The sequence below is a fragment of the Athene noctua genome, unplaced genomic scaffold, assembly GCF_965140245.1.
Source record: "Athene noctua unplaced genomic scaffold, bAthNoc1.hap1.1 HAP1_HAP1_scaffold_36, whole genome shotgun sequence".
NCBI lineage: Eukaryota > Metazoa > Chordata > Aves > Strigiformes > Strigidae > Athene > Athene noctua.
The window spans coordinates 1,274,686-1,294,324 of record NW_027437538.1 but is presented as its reverse complement, the minus strand read 5'-3'; the positions used below and the strand labels follow the sequence as shown (position 1 = coordinate 1,294,324).

At 55.2% G+C, this 19,639-nt stretch overlaps 1 protein-coding gene across 1 annotated transcript; it reads right to left on the bottom strand.

Moving 5' to 3' along the window:
* Window positions 1-606: 606 nt before the first annotated feature.
* LOC141974238 (olfactory receptor 14A16-like) lies at window positions 607-1,584 on the bottom strand. The gene has a single exon (XM_074933572.1). It carries the CDS (start codon window positions 1,582-1,584, stop codon window positions 607-609), a length of 978 nt encoding a protein of 325 aa, XP_074789673.1.
* Window positions 1,585-19,639: the final 18,055 nt, after the last annotated feature.

Sequence of the window (19,639 nt, the reverse complement as noted above, 5' to 3'; positions counted from 1 at the left end):
CCCAGTAATTTCCAGCCCAGCCCAGCTCCCGCCAAGCTCTCCCACCTCCCCTGCTCACTCTCCAACTCTCTCCCCGGCACAGCCCAGTCTGAGTTAGTCCCAAGGCAGTGCCCACTGCAGGGTGCTCTGGGCACTCACCCCACAGCCGCAGCCCCTCTGAAGGGCACAGCAGCTCCTCGGGGGCAGGGAGGGGTCAGCCCCAGAGATGGGAGGCACCCATGGCACAAGGAGAAGGAGGTCGGGGCAACTTGCATCTCCTGCTCTCCTCTCCAGCAGTTCCTGAGGGGTCTGCAGCCCCTCTGTGCCATCCCCTCTCTCCAGCCCAGCACAAGAGCCCTGAGCTGGTGCAGCCAGAAAGGCGTTCTCATTCCCTGTTTCTTCCTGCCCGGGTAAGGATGGGTGTAAGACTAAGAAGTCCTGGGTGCATTTATTTTGCTTAAGTTCAGAGTGGCTGGCTCCTGCTTTAAAAAGTGATGAGCAGTAACACAAGATGGGTGGATACTGATGTAGGAGGGGAAGAATAATGGAACTTCTTTGTAGGGCAGATGTTCACAAATGGAAAAAAGAATAAATAATATCTAAAGAAGGAAAACTGTGCTTGGCCTGTCATGACATGCACTGTGAGTCATTTGAATAGAAAGGTGGACAGTCTACAGCTGCTGAAAGACGTCCAACCAGTTTCCTCAGGGCATCCTTGATCTCCCTGTTCCTCAAGCTGTAGATGAGGGGGTTCAAAGTTGGAGAAACCACTGAGTACAGAAATGACACCACCAGGTCCAGGGTTGGGGAGGAGAGGGAGGGGGGCTTTAGGTAGGCAAACATGACAGTGCTGATAAAGAGGGAGACCACGGCCAGGTGAGGGAGGCACGTGGAAAAGGCTTTGTGCCGTCCCTGCTCAGAGGGGATCCTCAGCACGGCCCTGAAGATCTGCACATAGGACACCACAATGAACACAAAACATACAAGGTCAAAACAGATACTAATAATGATTAGCCCAGCTTCCCTGAAGTAGTCTGATTCTGAGCAGGAGAGCTTGAGGATCTGGGGAACTTCACAAAAGGACTGGTTCACAGCATTGCCTTGGCACAATGGCACTGAAAATGTGTTGGCCGTGTGCAGCACAGCAGTGAGGAACCCAGTGCCCCAGGCAGCTGCTGCCATGTGGACACAAGCTCTGCTGCCCAGGAGGGTCCCGTAGTGCAGGGGTTTGCAGATGGCAACGTAGCGGTCGTAGGACATGACGGTGAGAAGGAAATACTCTCCCACCATCAGGAATAGAACAAAAAAGAGCTGTGCAGCACACCCCCAGTAGGAGATGTGCCTGTTGTCCCAGAGGGAGTTGGCCATGGCTTTGGGGAGAGTGGTGGAGATGGAGCCCAGGTCGAGGAGGGAGAGGTTGAGGAGGAAGAAGTACATGGGGGTGTGCAGGCGGTGGTCACAGGCGATGGCGGTGATGATGAGGCCGTTGCCCAGGAGGGCAGCCAGGGAGATGCCCAGGAAGAGCCAGAAGTGCAGGAGCTGCAGCTCCCGTCTGTCTGCGAATGCCAGGAGGAGGAACTCGGTGGTGGAGCTGCCGTTGCACATTTGCTGCCGCTGGACATGGAGGACTGTCAAAGGAGGAAACAACAGTGGCAGTTTAGGGGTAACTCTTCTGATCAGTGTTGTTTCCCAATGCCCCTCTCCCTACTGCACCCATGCTCCCATTTTTCATTATGTAGGGAAGTTTCTTCAGTTCTGGGGCTGACCCTGCGCTTGGTGCACATACACATAATGCGCTGTGAGCAGCAGGACCTCTGCCCACAGGCTGCCCAGGAGTTAGAGCTGCTCTGCGGCAGCGGGTTCATGTAAGTGCTGGGGGCAGGAGCCAGAGCTGGTGTGCGATGTGGTTATATGTGACTGTCTGTAATGCAACACGGCCTGTCAGCATCTGCAGTGATAAGGAACGAGGATGGCAGAAGGCAGTCAGAGACCTTTGGGTTTTTTGAGGCTCCCCTATTTCACCTGGGGAGTGTCCTTGGAATTCAGAATCCCTCAGGACTTCTGCTGCACCCAGGGAGAAGAGAGAAAAGCCTCTGCCTGTAGAGGATGATCTGCAGGTTAATGGAGAGTAAGGGAGCTTCTCTGTCCCTCCGACTTGTTCTGAGCTGCCGTGCTCAAGCATGAGAACTCCTACTCCATTGCTCCACCCAAATTCCACAAAAGCAGGAAAGAGAAATCACAAAATTCAGAAAGCATCTTATATATTGAGTCAGCCCTGCCTTGATATTCCACCTATAAAATACCCTTGGAACTGTCCTGGGGGTGATGTGGGGCTGTGAGCAGCCCTGCCCAAGGCAGCACCCTCTCCACAGCAGCAGGACCCTGCCCTGCCGGGGTCTCTCCTGCCCCCCACAGCTGCACCCCCCGGCGCCGTGGGCAGCTCCCCGGGCAGGCTGAGTGCTGACCCTGGCCGGCGGCAGAGTCCCTGCCCCAGCACACAGCCCCGGGGGTGCAGGGACCCTGCTCGGAAGGACAGCCCTGGACACCCCCGGCCGCACCCGCGCCTGCACCCCCTGCAGCCGTCCCCGGGAGAAGGCAGAGCCATGGCCTGTCCCTCTGGCAGCGCAGCAGGGAAGCCCTGCTCGGGAGCACGGCCTCCTCCTCCAGACACCAGGGAGATTCCTGGGGCTGTGCCGGCCTCCCCACATCTCTCCGCCACCTGCAGCTGCCCTGCCCCGCACCCACAGACTGACGGTGTCACGGGCTGGGAAGATTTCTCCTGCAGTGAGCTCTCAGCACCCTGCCAGTGCCGTCTGCCTCTGCCCTCTCTGTGCCCGGCTCCTCTGCCCTCGGTGCCTGCAGGCAGTGCCCTCAGCCCTGCTGCGCTTTGCAGAGGAGCTGCTCCTGGGCAGAGCTGGCTCTCTGCAGCGCTGACCACTTGCCCTCAGCTCCCTCCAGCCCAGCAGCCCGGCCCAGCATCACAGCAGAATGCAAGCCCAAGGCATTTTAATGACTCCTTGAGGAGGGTTGGTCTGAGTCCATGGACCTCAGACAGTGATTGGATGATGAAGGTGCCAGTCAGGAAGTCAAAGCCAGATGCCAACTGCAAAGTTTCTTGGAGTGTTAATGGCTCCCAGTGAGGACCGTTACTGACAAAGCCTCCCCATTGTCTAATTAGACAAGAAAACTCAAGGCAGAGAATATTGGTAAACAAAGGCCCTGTCAGTGTTGAACAGATTCTGAGCAAACCTGGGTGTGTTACATAAAGTCAAAGGGCCATGGTCTCACCCCCAGAACCTGGGAAGTCAGGTCCTGTCCCTCACCCATTACTCAGGGCTCTTCCCGGGGCAGGGTGATGTGGGGATGGGCAATGCCAAGGGCAGGACTATGGTCCAACCCCTGCCAGGCTCTCGGCTGGGGAAGGGGAGGCCATGAGACCCAGTGCTGGAAGGGGAAGGGGCTTCCTCATGGCCACCAGTGGCAGAGACACCAGCCAGAGCCAAGGGCAGAGAGAGCTCAGCTCTGCTGGGGGATGCTCAGACTTTGCTCACCCCTCTGTCGTCTCCACCACAGGCTGTCCCACCGTGTCCCACACCTGCACCTCTTTCTCTGCCGGCTGGAGACGTCCACCCAGCTACCACACCCAGCTCTCCCCTGAGCATCTCCCTTCCTTTCCTGAGATCTCTGCGTCCTCCCTGCCTGCTCCTTGACACACAAAGCCTGGGGCTGCTCCAGTCTCCCTCGGGGTGACCTGTTCCACCACAGCACTGCCCTTCCAGGGACATTGCTCTGTGCCCAGTCTGTTCCTCCCCAGCTCCACTTGATGCATTAGTTCTTTCTCATGGTGTATCTTTCAACAAAGACAATCTCCATTATCTCTGAAGTCACCCCTCTTTCACTCTCAGGCTACTCCTATGGTTCCTGGAGCCTCCACACCACTGGGCCAAAAACTCCACGTCTCTCCCCCACCTCACACAGGTTATGTGCACTAAGCCCTGAGCCCCACCTTGTCAGACCTTCACTCAACACTATTCAGGTCGCCCTTACTTCTCCAAAACGGGGAGACTGCACTGGGTCTGGCTGAGCTGGAATTGGTTTCCCCTACAGCAGCCCTCACGGTGCTGTGGTTTATGCTGGGAGCTGCAGGGTGTTGGCAGCACCCTGGTGTTGTGGCTGCTGCTGAGCAGTGCTCACACAGCACCAAGGCTCCTTCCGACATTTCCCCCAGTGGGACGGGGTGGGCAACATCTTGGGAGGGGACACAGCCAGGACAGCTGACCCAAACGACCAAAGGGACATTCCAGACCATGTGACGTCTGCTCAGTGTAAAGCTGGGAGAAAGGAGGAAGGGGGTGGGGTCACCCTTGGTCCTCCGAGGCAACCACTCCGCGTATGGGAGCCCTGATCCTGAGAAGGCCCCACAGCGCCTGTCCATGGGAAGTAGAGAATAAATCTTTTTGATTTGCTTCCACGCACAGACCTTTGCTTTTTTTTGCTTAGATTAAAACTGCTTTTTTTCTTTTTTTTCCACAATTATTGGTTTATATTATTTCCTTTCCCCTCTTTGCTCTGTTGAGAAAACAAGGGGAAAAGGGGGGGAAGTGATAGAGTGACTTGGTGGATACCTGGCGTTTAGCCAAAGTCAAACCATCACAGTCTATTTGGGCGCCCAATGTGGGGGAGACACAACCTGTAACACACCCATCTGTGTGGGCCACAGCAGTGCTGAGTCACTAACACAAGTGACAACAAATGCAATGCACTGCCTGCAGCCTGGGAACTCAGGGTAAGTCTTGGGCAAGACCCATAGGTTCTACTGGGAAGGCCCCGGTTCCTGTGGGGGCACCACGGGTCATGTTACCAGTTCCAGCAGATTCCTGGGGATGACCCACAGCTGAAGAGGCCATTGGGAACCTGAGAACCTTGGCCCAGCTATTAGCAGGCACAGGAGCATCCGTGAGCACTCCTGGGTCATCTGGGGTAAACTCAGGCTGAAGAACTCCAGGAGAAGTGTCTCCAAGTGGCCGTGACAGAGCCCATCACCTTGACCCACTCTGGGAAAATGTCACCTTCCAGGAAGGGAAATTCCAGGCAGTCATGTGACCAGGCCCATCAGTCAATCTGCAATGTAAGGGAAAGGAATATTTCTGATGCTGTGGATGCAGACGGCAACAAGCATTGGACTGTGCCTCAGAATATTCCTGGGAATCTCATCAAGCTGGTCCCTGCGCTGAGGCAAACACTGTGAGCAGAGTGAAGGGCAGGGAGCGCTGGCCGAACCCCCAGCAGGATGTAGATCTCTGGGTAGGAGCTGTCTGCCTTGTGCCGTGACCAGTGCAGGTGACACTGGAGTCAAAGCCCCAGCCCAGCCCCCACAGAGGGGAGGCCACGGCCACAACTGCAGATCGGTTTGGGGCAGCTCTGCAGTGACAGCTGGAAACACCAAGTGCATCTTGGTAGCAGCAGATCCTTTCAGTGCACGGACAGAAGCCCCCTGGCCAGAGCAAGGTGGCGGCCACCACTGCACATCTCCTGCTGGACGCTGCTCTGTCTTGCTGGGGTCTGCTCCACAGCGCCGAGTCTGATCCCAGCACCCACTTTGTGGCAGTAATTCTGCATGAGCACTGCAAAGCCTGAAGGCGACACGTCCCCCCCGGCTCTGCCCAGGCGTGGGGCAGGGAGAGGGAAAGGCCAGCGAAGGGCTGGGTGTGGCTGTTGAACGTGGGGTCCAGCAGCCATGAGGGGTCAAGGGAGTGGATGGGGAGAGACGGGCAAAGGCGCCACAAATTGTGATGCTGATTGTGACTCCATGACAGCCACAGGGTCCTGATTGGCCAGCAGCTGGCCCCAGCAATCTGGGGACAAGACATGGGTTCTGAATGCGGAGGAACCTCTGTTATTCACAGAATCACAGAATCACTGAGGTTGGAAAAGCCCCTTGGGATCACTGAGTCCAACCATCAGCCCGACTCTACAAATTTCTCCCCTAACCCACACCCCCCTATATCTCATCTAAACCACCCTTAAACCCCCCCAGGGATGGGGACTCCCTCCCTCCCCGGGCAGCCTATTCCAATCTCTGACCACTCTTTCTGCAAAATATTTTCTCCTCCTGCCCAGCCTGACCCTCCCCTGGGGCAGTTTCCAGCCGTTCCCTCTTGTCCTGTCCCTGATCCCCTGGGAGCAGAGCCCAGCCCCAGCCTCTCTGCAATGTCCTGTCAGGAGCTGCAGAGAGGGATGAGGGCTCCCCTCAGCCTCCTCCTCCTCACACTGAACACTCCCAGCTCCTTCCCTGGCTCCTCACAGGATTGATTCTCCAGGCCCTTCCCCAGCCTCGTTGCCCTCCTCTGCCCTCGCTCCAGCCCCTCGAGATCTCTCTGGGATTGAGGTGCCCAAACCTGGACACAACCCTCCAGGTGTGGCCTCCCCAGTGCAGAGCACAGGGGGACTGTCACCTCCCTGCTCCTGCTGGTCACACTAGTGCTGACACAAGCCAGGATGCTGTTGGCTTTCTTGGCCCCCCGGGCACACTGCTGGCTCCTGTTCAGCTGCTTGTCAGTGAGAACCCCCAGACCCTTCTCTTAGGCTGCAAACCAAACCAGGGCGTTATCATGCCCTTGACTCAGCGCTGGGGAGGCCACCTCTAGACTGGTGTGACTGGGGGAGAGGCTCCCTGTCCTGGAGGAATGGAGAGGAAAGGGAGAAGCTCCAAAGGAGATGTGCCAGGGTGGGCTTTGGGGCCTTTGTGGAGAGGCTGAAGGACCGGGGCTGCTTGAGCCTGGTGAGGTGGAGGCTCAGGGCACTACAGCAGTCGTCTGCACCTGCTGGGAGGAGAGTTTCTGAGATAACGGAGCTTTTCTTGGTAGTGGGAAGAGAAGGAAACCTCAACAAAGTGCAGACTGGGAGGTTCAGATGGGAGTTGAGGAAAAAGAAATCTCAATCAGGAGGTGGTATTGTGGTGTAAGAGGTCGCCCAGAGGGAGTGTGGATCAGCCTGTGGCTCTGTGTTTCAAGGAACAGGCAGTGAGTGTGGAGAGACATCAGTGAAGGGGTGGGAATGCCGGGAGGAGAGCGAGGGAGGAAAGGGAGATGGATGTCACCAGCCTGGAGGGAAAAAGGCGCCTGAAGGGCCCAGCAGAAGCAAACCTGCAGCAGAGATGGCTGAGGGCTCTGCCAGGGCTGAAAGGCCACACGAGACAGAGCTCTTGGCCCCCTTGGTCATGGCAGTTGCCCTGCCATGGGGGGCTACCGGGATAAACCTGATGTTGAGGCTCTGGACTGTGTTTTCCTCCTCGCCCCTTCCTGGAGAGGCCAGGAGGGGTTGTGCAGTTTCCTACACTCGGCATTGCTCCCCCTCACAGCCCCTGCCCCCAGGAAGAGCCCTGAGCCACACACGAGGGGCAGCATCTCCTTCCCAGGGCCTGAGGGTCAGGGCTTGGCCTTTGTGCTCCATCACCAACCCAAGGGTTTCACAGCAGGACAGCCCTGCACGGGGCCTTTGCCTGCCTGCAATCACAGCCTCCAATTCTCTGCTCTAACGAGTCCCTGCAGAGGCTTTGTCAGTCCTGGCCCTCCGTGGGGCCAATCAGGGCTTCAGGGCACGGGGAGCTTTGCTGCTGACTTGGACTTGTTGAGTCCTTTGCTCAGTCTCCTCTCAGGGCCTGAGCATCATGGACATGGGGCCAAATACACCACGGGGCTCATTAAAATACACAAAGCCCTAACGAGCTCGTTCTCTTCCTTTAGATTTCTTCAAGTCTTCAGGACTTGTGCAGCTAATTGGAGTCATTTCCTGGTGTAGTTAAGGAGGAAGATTTCAAAGTGCCCCTAATACAAATCAATCTGTATTTTAAAGAGCACATTATTTAATTTACACTTTAGAGAAGAGGCGATAGCAGCACTCTCTGACTGACATCGATGCAGAGCATCTCCTCGGGAGATCTCCTGGACAGTCCCTTGGGGTCCAACACAGTCCGGACAACCTTTGTCCTCACCCCCAGTCCCAGCATTTCTCTCCTCAGCCGCCTGGGACTCGCATCATCTCTCCTTACATCAGATTTCTCCTCTGATCTCTGCAGCGGGAGGTTACAGCTCCTTTGCACAATCTCCCCCCTGTTGTCCTTGGAGAACCGCCTGCACAAGGGAGCAGAAGGATTTCTGCTGTTTGTAAGCAAGGAAAAGTCAAACATCATCAAGGTTCATACAAAATAAAATAAATTTCTCTCCTATAAGTTAAGTATAATCTCCAATGAGGTTGCCTTTCTACAAGGGGTAATTTTATGAGTAATATTTTCGGTGTGCAGATAGAAAAAGGTAGAGATAAACATACTGGAGGAGTTGGCCAAGGAGACAATTAGTCTGCGGAAAGAGAGGCAAGATTTTAATGACCTGAAGTTGAAAGCAGCAGCTCGCGAGCTGAGAGGAATCTGAATGAACAAAAGTCAGGGGAGGAGAAAACTAAAGAATAATAGAAAAGGCCCTTTTTCTAGAGAGTTTGCATCTGAAAAGTTGGCTTCAGAAATGGTCATTCTATTGGGACAGGTGAAAATACACGAAAGATTAAAGAGATTTGATACACCATGTAACAGCAGAGAGGTGCAATGAAGTTACAGGAGAAGATCAGTATTTCTGTGGAATATCCCTCTGAAAAGGTCCCAGTACTGGGAGACATCTCTTGTGGGTGAGGACAAGCCAATGTTGCCCCCACCTTTGAAGGAGGCCAGAAGTGCCCCCCAGCACCCACTGGCTGCACAAGGTCACTGTGGTGAGGAGTGACCCTTGCAATGAGTCCTCTGGGGTGACATTCCCGGGCACCCAAAAGAGCAGATCGTGTCCAAACGCCGTCGGCATGGACCTCCCAAGGGGACATCATGGCTCCCCAGCCGGATTGCCTTCATGGGGAAGTGGCTGCGTTGGGACGTGAGGGGAGACAGTGGGTGTCATGTACCTCCAACTCAGCAAGACATTGGACACGGTCTCCCTCAATATTCTCGTACCCAAGTCAGGCCGTTACAGCCGGGCTGGGTCGGCAACGAGATGGGTAAAACACCCGTTGGAGGATCAGGCTCAGAGAGCTGTGGGGAAGGGGTCACCCCTACCTGGAGGTCAGTGGGAGATACCGGGGCGTTGTGGGGCAGCACAGGGGACACTTCTGGGACCTGGACAGTTTAACAACTGTGCCCATGACCCAGAGGAGGCAACTCTTCTCTCAGGAAGACTATAAAGATGTCGTGAAGCTCTGCAGGGAGAACATGAGGAGAGGCAAAGCACAGCTAGAGCTCAACTTGGCCGCAGCTGTTAAGGATAACAAAAATGTTTCTATAAATTCGTTCACAGCAAAAGGAGGATGAGGGAAAATCTCCCTCCTTTGCTGGATGCAGAGGGAAACCTGGTAACTAAGGCTGAGGGAAAGGCTGAGGTGCTCAAGGCCTACTTGGCCTCAGCGTGTAGCAGTGGAAGTGGCTGTTCCCTGGACCCCCAGCCCCAGGAGCCGGGAGATGGGCAGGGGAAGCAGGCTGAGGGCAGCGCAGGGGAAGAGGAGGTGGTCAGAGACCTGCTGCACCGCTTGGATGCACACAAGGCTGTGGGAGCGGGTGGGTTACACCCAAGGGTGCTGAGGGAGCTGGCAGATGTGCTCGCCAAGGCACTGTGCATGCTTTACCTGGAGTCATGGCTGACTGGGGAGGGCCCATTGGACTGGAGGGTGGCACATGGGACACCCATCTACAGGAGAGGCAGGAAGGACGATCCAGGGAACTACAGACCTGTCCGTGTGACCTGGGTGCCAGGGAAGGTGATGGAGCAGGTCACCTCGGGTGCCATTACAAGTCATCTAATGGACAGGCAGGGGATCAGGCCCAGTCAGCGGGGTTATGAAAGGCAGGTCCTGCCTGACAGACCTGATCTCCTTCTACGACAGGGCGACCTGCTGATTGGATGAGGGAAAGGCTGTGGGTGCTGTTTACCTTGACTTTAGCAAGGCCTTTGACACTGTTTCCCACAGCATTCTTGTCCTGGTTCAGCTGGGATAGAGTCAAGTTTTTCCCCAGCAGAGAGCGAGGGGGAAGGGATCTCCAGCCGGGTTATTCATACCATGCTGACGTCAGGTCCAGGGGCGGAGCCTTTTTACTTTCGCTTCTGGTTTTGGATTTTGCCATACAGGCGGCGGGCTTGCTCCTTGACCATTTTGCGGTATTTCTCTGTATATCTTTTGTCTTGTTTACTGTTACTGCTGTTTATTGTTGTTATCATTGCCACTGCTACTAATCAGATTGTTTGATCACACTGTTGTATGAAATTTTCTTCTTATTTTAGCCGGAGTCTGTGCTTAACTTTCCAGCCCGACCGGCAGAGGGTGGGGGAAGGGCAACAGCAACGTGCTCTCCGACCCCGGCAGGGGTTAAACCTTACACATTTACAATTGGCGCCCAACGTGGGGCAGTCCCTGACCAGAGTGTGATAGAGCAATCTGTTGGGTGTAATCTTTCTGTTTGTATTCGTGTTTATTTGATAAGAAAATGTTTGCAATGCTGGCCCACTTGCTTGCGTGGTGGGGCTGGATTAATCCTTCTATCCAGTGTATGATCCCAGTGGTGGCGTTTGTTATCGGTGGGAAATGTATCCAGGGTCTCATGTTGTTATACGGGCTATCGAACACTTCTGCTGCCTTTGTATCGCTGTGTGTGGGGCGGGCCGGTACCTGTTTGCTGCCTGGGCTTTTGTTAGGGGTCTCACCCCCTCTATGGGTGAGCCAGGGGAAGAGATCCTCTCGGCTCTGGGGAGTTTCAGTTATCCCCGGAGCCTGCAGGCCAGAGTGATTGTGGCACAATGCCTTCTGAATGCCTGCCTGATTTCCGTTTTGGCCATGCGGCACTTCTCTAACAATAGCCGTGCCCGGAAACCTGCCCGAGGTCAGACAGTAGTGAGTGGCAAGGGGTGTGGGAGAAGATGGGCAAAGGCCTGAGTCGGTGGCACCCCCAATGCTTTGGAACTTCACTCCTGAGCAAATGCAGAGCCCTGAGAAGCTGATGGAGTGCTTAGAAAGGGTGTGTTACCAAACGGGCAAAACCCAGGAGACACAACTCGCTGCAATGTGTTGGGGACTTGCCCATGCCTACCGTGTCCTCTTTAATACCACCCGCTGCCCTCAAGGGAAGAAAAGGCCACACAAACAATATCTGAACCGGGGGGACAGGCAGAGCCAGTCTCAGTCGCCTCCACCAGCACAGCGACTGAGCCAGAAGGCCAGGCAGTGCAGGGATCAGTCGCCCCGATACAGAAAACAAAATATACCAGAAAGTCTGTTTGCAGAGTGAAGGATGAGGATGAGCCAGGCCCATCAGGGGAACAGGAGGATGGGCCAGAGGTGACTGTCCGATCTCTGTCCCCGACTGAGCTGCGAGATATGCGGAGAGATTTTGGCAGCCTGGGAGGCGAGCAGATTTACACCTGGCTGCTCCGATGCTGGGACAATGGAGCCAGTGCTTTTGAGATGGAGGGGAGAGAGGCCAGGCAGCTGGGGTCTTTGGCCAAGGACGCTGGCATTGACAGGGAAATAGGGAAACAGGCTCAAACCCTCAGCCTTTGGAGGCGACGCCTGCTCAGTGTAAGGGAGAGGCACCCCTACAAGGGTGATCTCCTATGTCAGCTAGGCAAACGGACCAGCATTGAGAAAGGCATCCAGAACCTCAGGGAGCTGGCTGTGTTTGAGGTGATCTATGGTGATCTGAATGATGAGCAGTCACCCATGGACCCAGATCAGGCCCCTTGCACACACCTGATGTGGCGACAGTTCCTGAAGAGCGCACCAGAAGCGCACTCGAAAGCATTGGCAATAGTGTCCTGGTGGACAGACACCCACACTCTGACAGTGGATGGAGTGGTTGGCCAGCTCCGGCAATATGAGGGAAATCTCCCTTCATCTCAGCATTCCCTGGTCTCAGCTGTGGAGGAACTGTCTCAGAGGGTCCAGAAAATGGAAGAGGACATGTCCTACGTTCGACCTGCACGGGCTGATGTCTCAGCCATTAGAAGTAAATGTTTCCTCACCCAAGAGAAAAGCAGCAGAAGGTACACACCACGAGGCACCCTGTGGTTTTTCCTCCGCGACCATGGAGAAAACATGAGGAGGTGGGATGGACAGCCCACTGCTGCCCTGGCTGCACGAGTAGAGCAGCTGAAAGGGAAGACCATCACCAAAGGGGAGTCCTCCAAGAGGAGCGCAGCTCCAGTGTCCAGTCAGAAATCCCCCAAGCAGAACAGAATGGTGAACGTTATGTCTGACCCTCTTGAGGGGACCAATGAATCATTCTTGCAAGAAGTGAGTGATGCTGAGCAGGATTAGAGGGGCCCTGCCTCCAGCCAGGTGGAGGAAAGGGATAATGGGATTTACTGGACAGTGTGGATCCGATGGCCTGGCACGTCAGACCCACAAGAGTATAAGGCTTTGGTGGACACTGGCGCTCAGTGCACCCTGATGCCATCGAGCTACAGTGGGGTTGAATCCATCTGCAGCTCCGGAGTGACAGGGGGATCCCAGCAGCTGACCCTACTGGAAGCCGCAGTGAGCCTGACTGGGAGGGACTGGCATAAGCACCCCACTGTGACTGGCCCAGACGCCCCGTGCATCCTGGGCACATACTACCTCAGGAGAGGGCACTTCAGAGACCCAAAAGGGTACCGGTGGGCTTTTGGTGTGGCTGCCCTGGAGGAGGTGGAACAGTTGTCCACCTTACCCGGCCTCTCAGAGGATCCCTCAGTGGTGGGGCGGCTTAAGGGTGAGGAGCAGCGAGTGCCGATTGCTACCAGGACGGTGCACCGGCGGCAGTACCGCACCGACCGAGATTCCCTGGTCCCCATCCGTCAGCTGATCCGCCAACTAGAAAGCCAGAAGGTGATCAGCAAAACTCACTCACCCTTCCACAGCCCTATATGGCCGGTGAGAAAGGCCAATGGCGAATGGAGGCTGACTGTGGACTACCGTGGCCTGAATGAAGTTACGCCAGCGATGAGTGCTGCAGTGCCGGACATGCTGGAGCTCCAGTATGAACTGGAGTCGAAGGCAGCCAAGTGGTACACCTGACCGTCTGAGGGTGGGGGAGGGGCAACGGCAAAGTGGTCTTTGGACCTGGAAGGGCTTAAACCACAACATAAGCCCATCTCCTTTGTGGAAAGTGGCCTTGAGAACTGGTAAAATGGACTTAAAATGCAGCAGAGGAGTGTAGTTTATCTTTTATTGAATATTGTATTATATATTTATTCTGCTGATTTAGCTTTCTGGCAATTAAACATCCTTCTGTGTCTGCGTGCAGCTGTGTGCAAGTACCAAGTACAGCAGGTGGGAGTTGGTGGGAAAGGTCTGAAAGATGCAGCTTCAGACTGTCATGGAGAAAGCTCAGCTTTGAACAGAGGTGCTGGCAGTCCCAGGGGGCTGATGAGAGAAATGTGGGGTTGGAGGCAGGGACAAAGATTGCCCCCAGAGTGTCTGACATGGAGGGTCTTGGCTTCCCTCCATGTTCAGCCTCTATCAGCAGATGCTCAGGACCAATATCCAGTGGAGTTTGCTGATGTCACTTCATGGGTGAGCACAAATACAAGGAGCAGTGGAAAGAGAAGAAATTGTTTCTTATTGCCGTGTAGGACTGAAAGCTTTTCCCTTTGCCTGCACGGCTGAAACCTCTCACACTCACCCCGTCAGAAGGGAGGAATGAAGTTCTGCCCGAGACTTGGCTTGTCAGGGGGATTTGCGTGTTCATGAGCCCTCTGGTGCCCAGTTCCTGAACTGCAGGTGCAGCAGAGGGGTTGGAGTGGCCTCTAGAGAAGGGCAAGTCAGCAGCAAAGCTCCAAGGCTGTGAGGGTGTCAGTGATGCCCAGCGAGGGCCATCACTGGAGAGGCCGGGCAGGGAATGAGGAGACAAGGTTCCTGTCCCTGGGGCTGGGGAAGCAGGAAGGCAGAGGCTCTGCTCACAGGCTGCCAATCCAATGTTGAGGGGCCCTGAAAGGCCTTGATGGGTTTCATCCCCAGGAGGGTCCAGCCCTGAGCCCATCCCCTGGGAACGGGGATCCTTTCCCTCCTGGGATGCTCAGGGCTCTTCCTGGGGCAGGGAGAGGCAGGGGGTGATGCCGAGGCAGGACAGCGGTCGGATCCCCCCAGGCTCTGTGGAGGGTGGGGAGGAGGCAGCAAAGTGCTGTGCCTGTAGGAACTGGTGTCCTCTCAGGGTCCTCAGGGGAAGCGACAGCAGCCATAGTCGAGAGGACAAGGATTTCAGTTCTGTTGGGGGGTGCCAGCCTCAGCCAAGGGCCCATCCCCACCACAGGCTGTCCCACACTTTCCTCTGCCTCGGCCTGTTTCTCTGCAGATTTTCACCCCACCCCTGCTGCCCCACCTCACTCTGACCCCAGGCTGTCCCAGCACTTACTGATGACTCTCTGTCCTCACTGTCTTCAAACACAAATCTGTCATTGTCTGTGCTCTGACAAGGGCTGTGAGATCCCCAGAACCTGTGCAGCAGGTGATGAACTGATCACACACCCCATCCCCTGCCCCCCTGCGCCGCTGCGAGGGAGGAGGGAGAGAAATCAGGAGCAAAGCTGAGCCTGGGAAGAAAGCAGGGGAGGGGGAAGGGGCTTTTACATGTGGTAAAACCTCTCAGTGTCCCAGTCTGGGGTTTAACTTTTGTTGTTAGTGTGGGAATTAAATGGATGGGTTTTTTGTTCCCCTAACCTGTCTGTCTTTTGCTCATGGCCATAAGGGGTGAATCATCCCTCCCTGTCCCGATCTTGATGTCTGAGCTCTTTGTTGTGTTTTTTCCTTCCCACTCCAGAGAGGGGAGGGGTCACTGAAAGGCCGAGCTGGCCAGGGCTGTGAAGACTGGCTGCCATGACCCTGAAACAGCAGGGCCCCAGTTCAGGAGGGGAGGCAGGAAGCAGACTGGAAGACACCAGACGCCAGAATTCAGAGGAGCAGCCTTTGGCCTGTTCTGGGCAGTTTCCGTGGGGATCTCATGGTCAGCAGCGCTGAAGGGAAGCCCAGCTCACTGCAACTGGTCTGCAAGAGCATCTTCCCAGCTTGGCAATGGTCTGTAGCAAAACTCAGTGGAAACTGGAAAGTGAGGTCAAGGGCATGAGAACAAAGGTGTTGTCTGCTTCAGGAAGAGTTAACAAAGTAGCAGAGAGCATGTGGGAGCTCTGCTCCATGTAGTAAGGGTCTGTGGAGAAAGGTCTGAGACACTCTGTCCTCTTCTCCTCAGCCTTCCCCAGCAAGGTCTGCCCGGCCTTTGTGCCTCGAGGCAGGACTCTGGAGCAGAACAGTCAGGGGGCGGTGAAAACTAGATCAGAGGCTACTTGATGAACCTCAACCCTTCCAGTCCACAAGCGCAGAGGGGCTGCATCCCAGGGTGCTGAGAGAGCAGGATGATGTCACAGAGAGGCCACTCCCCATCATCTCTGAAAGGTTTTGGAGACTGGGGAAATAACGGGAGTTTATTGATATCACATGATCTGTAACCAGAACAGAAGGGAAATGGAAAAAGAATAAATGATTTCTCACTGTTCCTGAGAACTGAAACTTGTTCACCTTGACTGTGCTCCTGAAACCTCTGAGATGAAGCACCTAAGAAGAGAGGAGTTAAGGGAAGTGCTGCCCACTGCCTTGGCTTGTCAGGGCATTTTGTCTGTTCCTGAGCCCTCTAGTGCCAAATTCCTGAACTGCAGATCCTGAAAGAAGAACCAACAAGGCTCTGGAGCACTAAAAGTCAGCAGCAACCCCCCGTGTGTCTGAGGGTATTACCGTGCCCCACCGAGGCCATCGCTGAAGAGACTCTGGAGGGAACCACCAGAAGAGGTGACCACCCCTGGGGGCGGGGGGAGAAGGAAATCAGAGGTGATGGAACCAGGCAGAAAAGGAACGTGGAGGTGGCTGTGAAGGGATCCTAGAGTAGAGTGACAGAAGAGTTTGGGCTGGAAAAGACCTTTAAATGCCATCTAATCCAAGCCCCTGCAATGAGCAGGGACACCTTCAACTAGATCACGTGGCTCAAAGCCCCACCCAAAGCGACCTTGAATGTTCCCAGGGACGGGGCCTCTACCACCGCTCTGGGCAGCCTGTTCCAGGGTTTCTCCAGTGCCACTGTAAAAGTGTTCTTCCTTTTATCTCCCTGAATCTGCCCTCTTTTAGGCGAGAACCATTACACTGTGTCCTTTCACAAAAGTCTCCCCCCATCTCACTTTGAAGCCCCCTCTCAGCGCTGAAAGGCAGCAGCAAGGTCTCCTTGGAGCCTTCTCTTCTCCAGGCTGAAGAATCCCTCTGAATATTTTTGTGGCCCTCCTTTGGAGCCACTCCAAGAGTTCCATGTCCCTGCCGTGCTGAGAACCCGAGCTGGACGCAGCACTCCGGGGGCTCTCAGCACAGCAGAGCGGCACCATCCCCTCCCTCGAGCTGCCGCCACACTTCATTTGATGCAGTCCAGGACACGGTTGGCTTCCTGGGCTCGGAGTGCACATTGCCATCTCAGGGTCAACTTTTCCTGCACCAGCACCCCCAAGTCCTTTTCTGCAGGACTGCTCCCAGCACCTTCATCCTCCAGCCTCTGCTGATACTGGGATTTGCCTTGACCCAGATGCAGGACCTTGCACTTGGCCTTGTTGCATTTCAGGAGGTTCGAAAGGCCCCACGTAGGACCTGCCAAGTAACCCCGACTCAATGACTTCAGTGGGACACAAAAGCTACAGAGGATATCTCTACAGTTACATCTGCTCCCTCCATGGTCACGGGGAGTGTGGGTGCTCTCCCGGTCATCATCAAGGGAAGAGCTGTGGTGGAAGGAAAGGCACCGTCACCCATCCTGGAGGGGACCTCGGGAGGTCTGTAGGCCAAGCACAAGCCCTGTCAGTGGAGACAGGAGAAACGAGGTTTGGGCTGTTTGTGTGCGGGGCTGTGGGAGTGGGAACCCTTGGCCTCTCCAGACACGTGTCCAGGAGTGATCTCTGCAGGAGCTGATCTCAGACTCTCCACCTGTCCAGGAGCTGCCCGGGGATCCCTCATCCCTCCAGGACCTGCCCTCCACCACCACAAAGGTCTCTCTCCAGCACAGTCACGGAACCACTGAGGCTGGCAGGCAGCCAGCTCCCACCTTCTCTCTGCTGCCTCTTCCTGCTTCATTGTTACCAGGACCTTCTCCCTCACCTGTACCAGTCTCCTCCCAGGCTGCTTGACTTCCTGCATTTCTGGGTGGACTGGAGCTCAGAGAGGAGACTGAGTCGCGGAAAAAAGACTCCACAACTCGAATAGAGTCACACAGCAGGGATGTTTACTGCGGTGCCAGGGTGCAAGGGGATCTCTCCACAAAGCTTGCACACCCCCCGCACATTTTACCAAAACCTGATCGAGTGTGGATTTCCATATTCATTGGGTTCCATCACACAAACATCATGTGCAGGAGTGAGGCTGGGTTAGCTCTAGAGGCTGCTGTCAGCACTTGATGTCATCTTTGCACCTGCCCATTGCCTCCTGGGGGCGTCTCCGGGGGGCTTTGGGAGGAAGGCTCGGAGTCTTTCTCACCCTGTTTTTCCCCGGAGCATGCACAGATTCTCTTGGCCAATTTCTTGAATAACAAAAGTGTTTTTCAGACGGTTTACTTTCTATCTTAACTAAGAGAACCAATAGAATTTCTACCATTTGTATATGGCTATCTTCACTCATTAGCATAATTCCAACTAGATAGAGCCACCTGTTACTCAAGGAGAAAAGTATAATATTTTGCTGAACATTGTAATCCTTGGTAGATTTTCACAGTGAACTGCTTTGTGTTGATGAACACAGCAGTCCTTGGTTAAATTCCACAGGACAGTCTGGGCAAGCAGGATTATTAGCAATGTTTTCTAAAAATACTACAACTTGCTATAAGTAAGTAAATAAGTTGCTAAACACTTTTCTATAAGTAAGTAAGTAAATAAACCTGAAAACAAGTAATCATTTCTCTGCATCAAGACCCGTGACCATCATCAGCTCTCCACTCTTCTCTTCAGTGCAGCATCCCGCGGGATTCTTCCAAACAGGTTCCTCAGCAGGCCAGAGCCCGCTCTCATGAAGCCTGTTCTTCAGCTCTCAGCTGACTCCTCCTCCATCCCCGGCAGAGCTCCATGCCTTCCTGCTGCTCTCTCCCATAAAGGGTAACTTCCCCTCCGGGTCCAGCCCCATGGCCTTATCAGTAGCAAAGCCCCAGGACCCCACAGTTTCTCTAGGAGGGAGCATTTGTAGTGCCCTGCAACTCCTCATGCTCTTCCCTTGTGAAAGACACCCCAATCGAGATGAGCCAAATGCCCACAACTATTAAAAGGTGACCAATTGGAGCTTCAGTCCGTGGGGACCTTGAGAAACTCTGGGATTGGGAAAATGGAAGTAAATTGAAGCTTTACAAGGAAAAGTGGCCAATCCTGGATCAGCAGGGAGCAGGGGGTGGATAGTCCCATAGCTGAGGGCAGGCTGGGACCTGCCGGGCTGAGCAGCGGCTCTGAGGAGAAGGGCCTGGGCACTGTGAGGGATTCCCTACGAGCCAGGAGAGGATGGACACGATGAACAAGGGCAGCTGCCTGCGGGGCTGCATTGGGAGGAGCGTGGGCCACCCAGACACCCTGGGTTACCATCCGCACCATGAGAAACACTACTGCCAAAAAGTACAGCAGGGGAGGCTCAGACTGGGCACAGAGCAATGTCCCAGGAAGGCCACCCCGAGGGAGACTGGAACAGCCCCAGGCTTTGTGTGTCAAGGAGCAGGCAGGGAGGACACAGAGATCTCAGGAAAGGAAGGGAGATGCTCAGGGGAGAGCAGGGTGTGGTAGCTGGGTGGACGTCTCCAGCCGGCAGAGAAAGAGGTGCAGGTGTGGGACACGGTGGGACAGCCTGTGGTGGAGACGACAGAGGGGTGAGCAAAGTCTGAGCATCCCCCAGCAGAGCTGAGCTCTCTCTGCCCTTGGCTCTGGCTGGTGTCTCTGCCACTGGTGGCCATGAGGAAGCCCCTTCCCCTTCCAGCACTGGGTCTCATGGCCTCCCCTTCCCCAGCCGAGAGCCTGGCAGGGGTTGGACCATAGTCCTGCCCTTGGCATTGCCCATCCCCACATCACCCTGCCCCGGGAAGAGCCCTGAGTAATGGGTGAGGGACAGGACCTGACTTCCCTGGTTCTGGGGGTCAGGCCATGGCCCTTTGACTTTACGTAACACACTCAGGTTTTCTCAGAATCTGTTCCACACTGACAGGGCCTTTGTTTACCGATATTCTCTGCCTCGAGTTCTCTTGTCTAATTAGACAATGGGGAGGCTTTGTCAGTAACGGTCCTCACTGGGAGCCATTAACACTCCAAGAAACTTTGTAGTTGGCATCTGGCTTTGACTTCCTGACTGGCACCTTCATCGTCCAATCACTGTCTGAGGTCCATGGACTCAGACCAACCCTCCTCAAGGAGTCATTAAAATGCCTTGGGCTTGCATTCTGCTGTGATGCTGGGCCGGGCTGCTGGGCTGGAGGGAGCTGAGGGCAAGTGGTCAGCGCTGCAGAGAGCCAGCTCTGCCCAGGAGCAGCTCCTCTGCAAAGCGCAGCAGGGCTGAGGGCACTGCCTGCAGGCACCGAGGGCAGAGGAGCCGGGCACAGAGAGGGCAGAGGCAGACG

Coding starts and splice junctions, on each gene's coding strand:
- LOC141974238 (XM_074933572.1), bottom strand. CDS start 1,584: ATGTGCAACGGCAGCTCCACCACCGAGTTCCTCCTCCTGGCATTCGCA.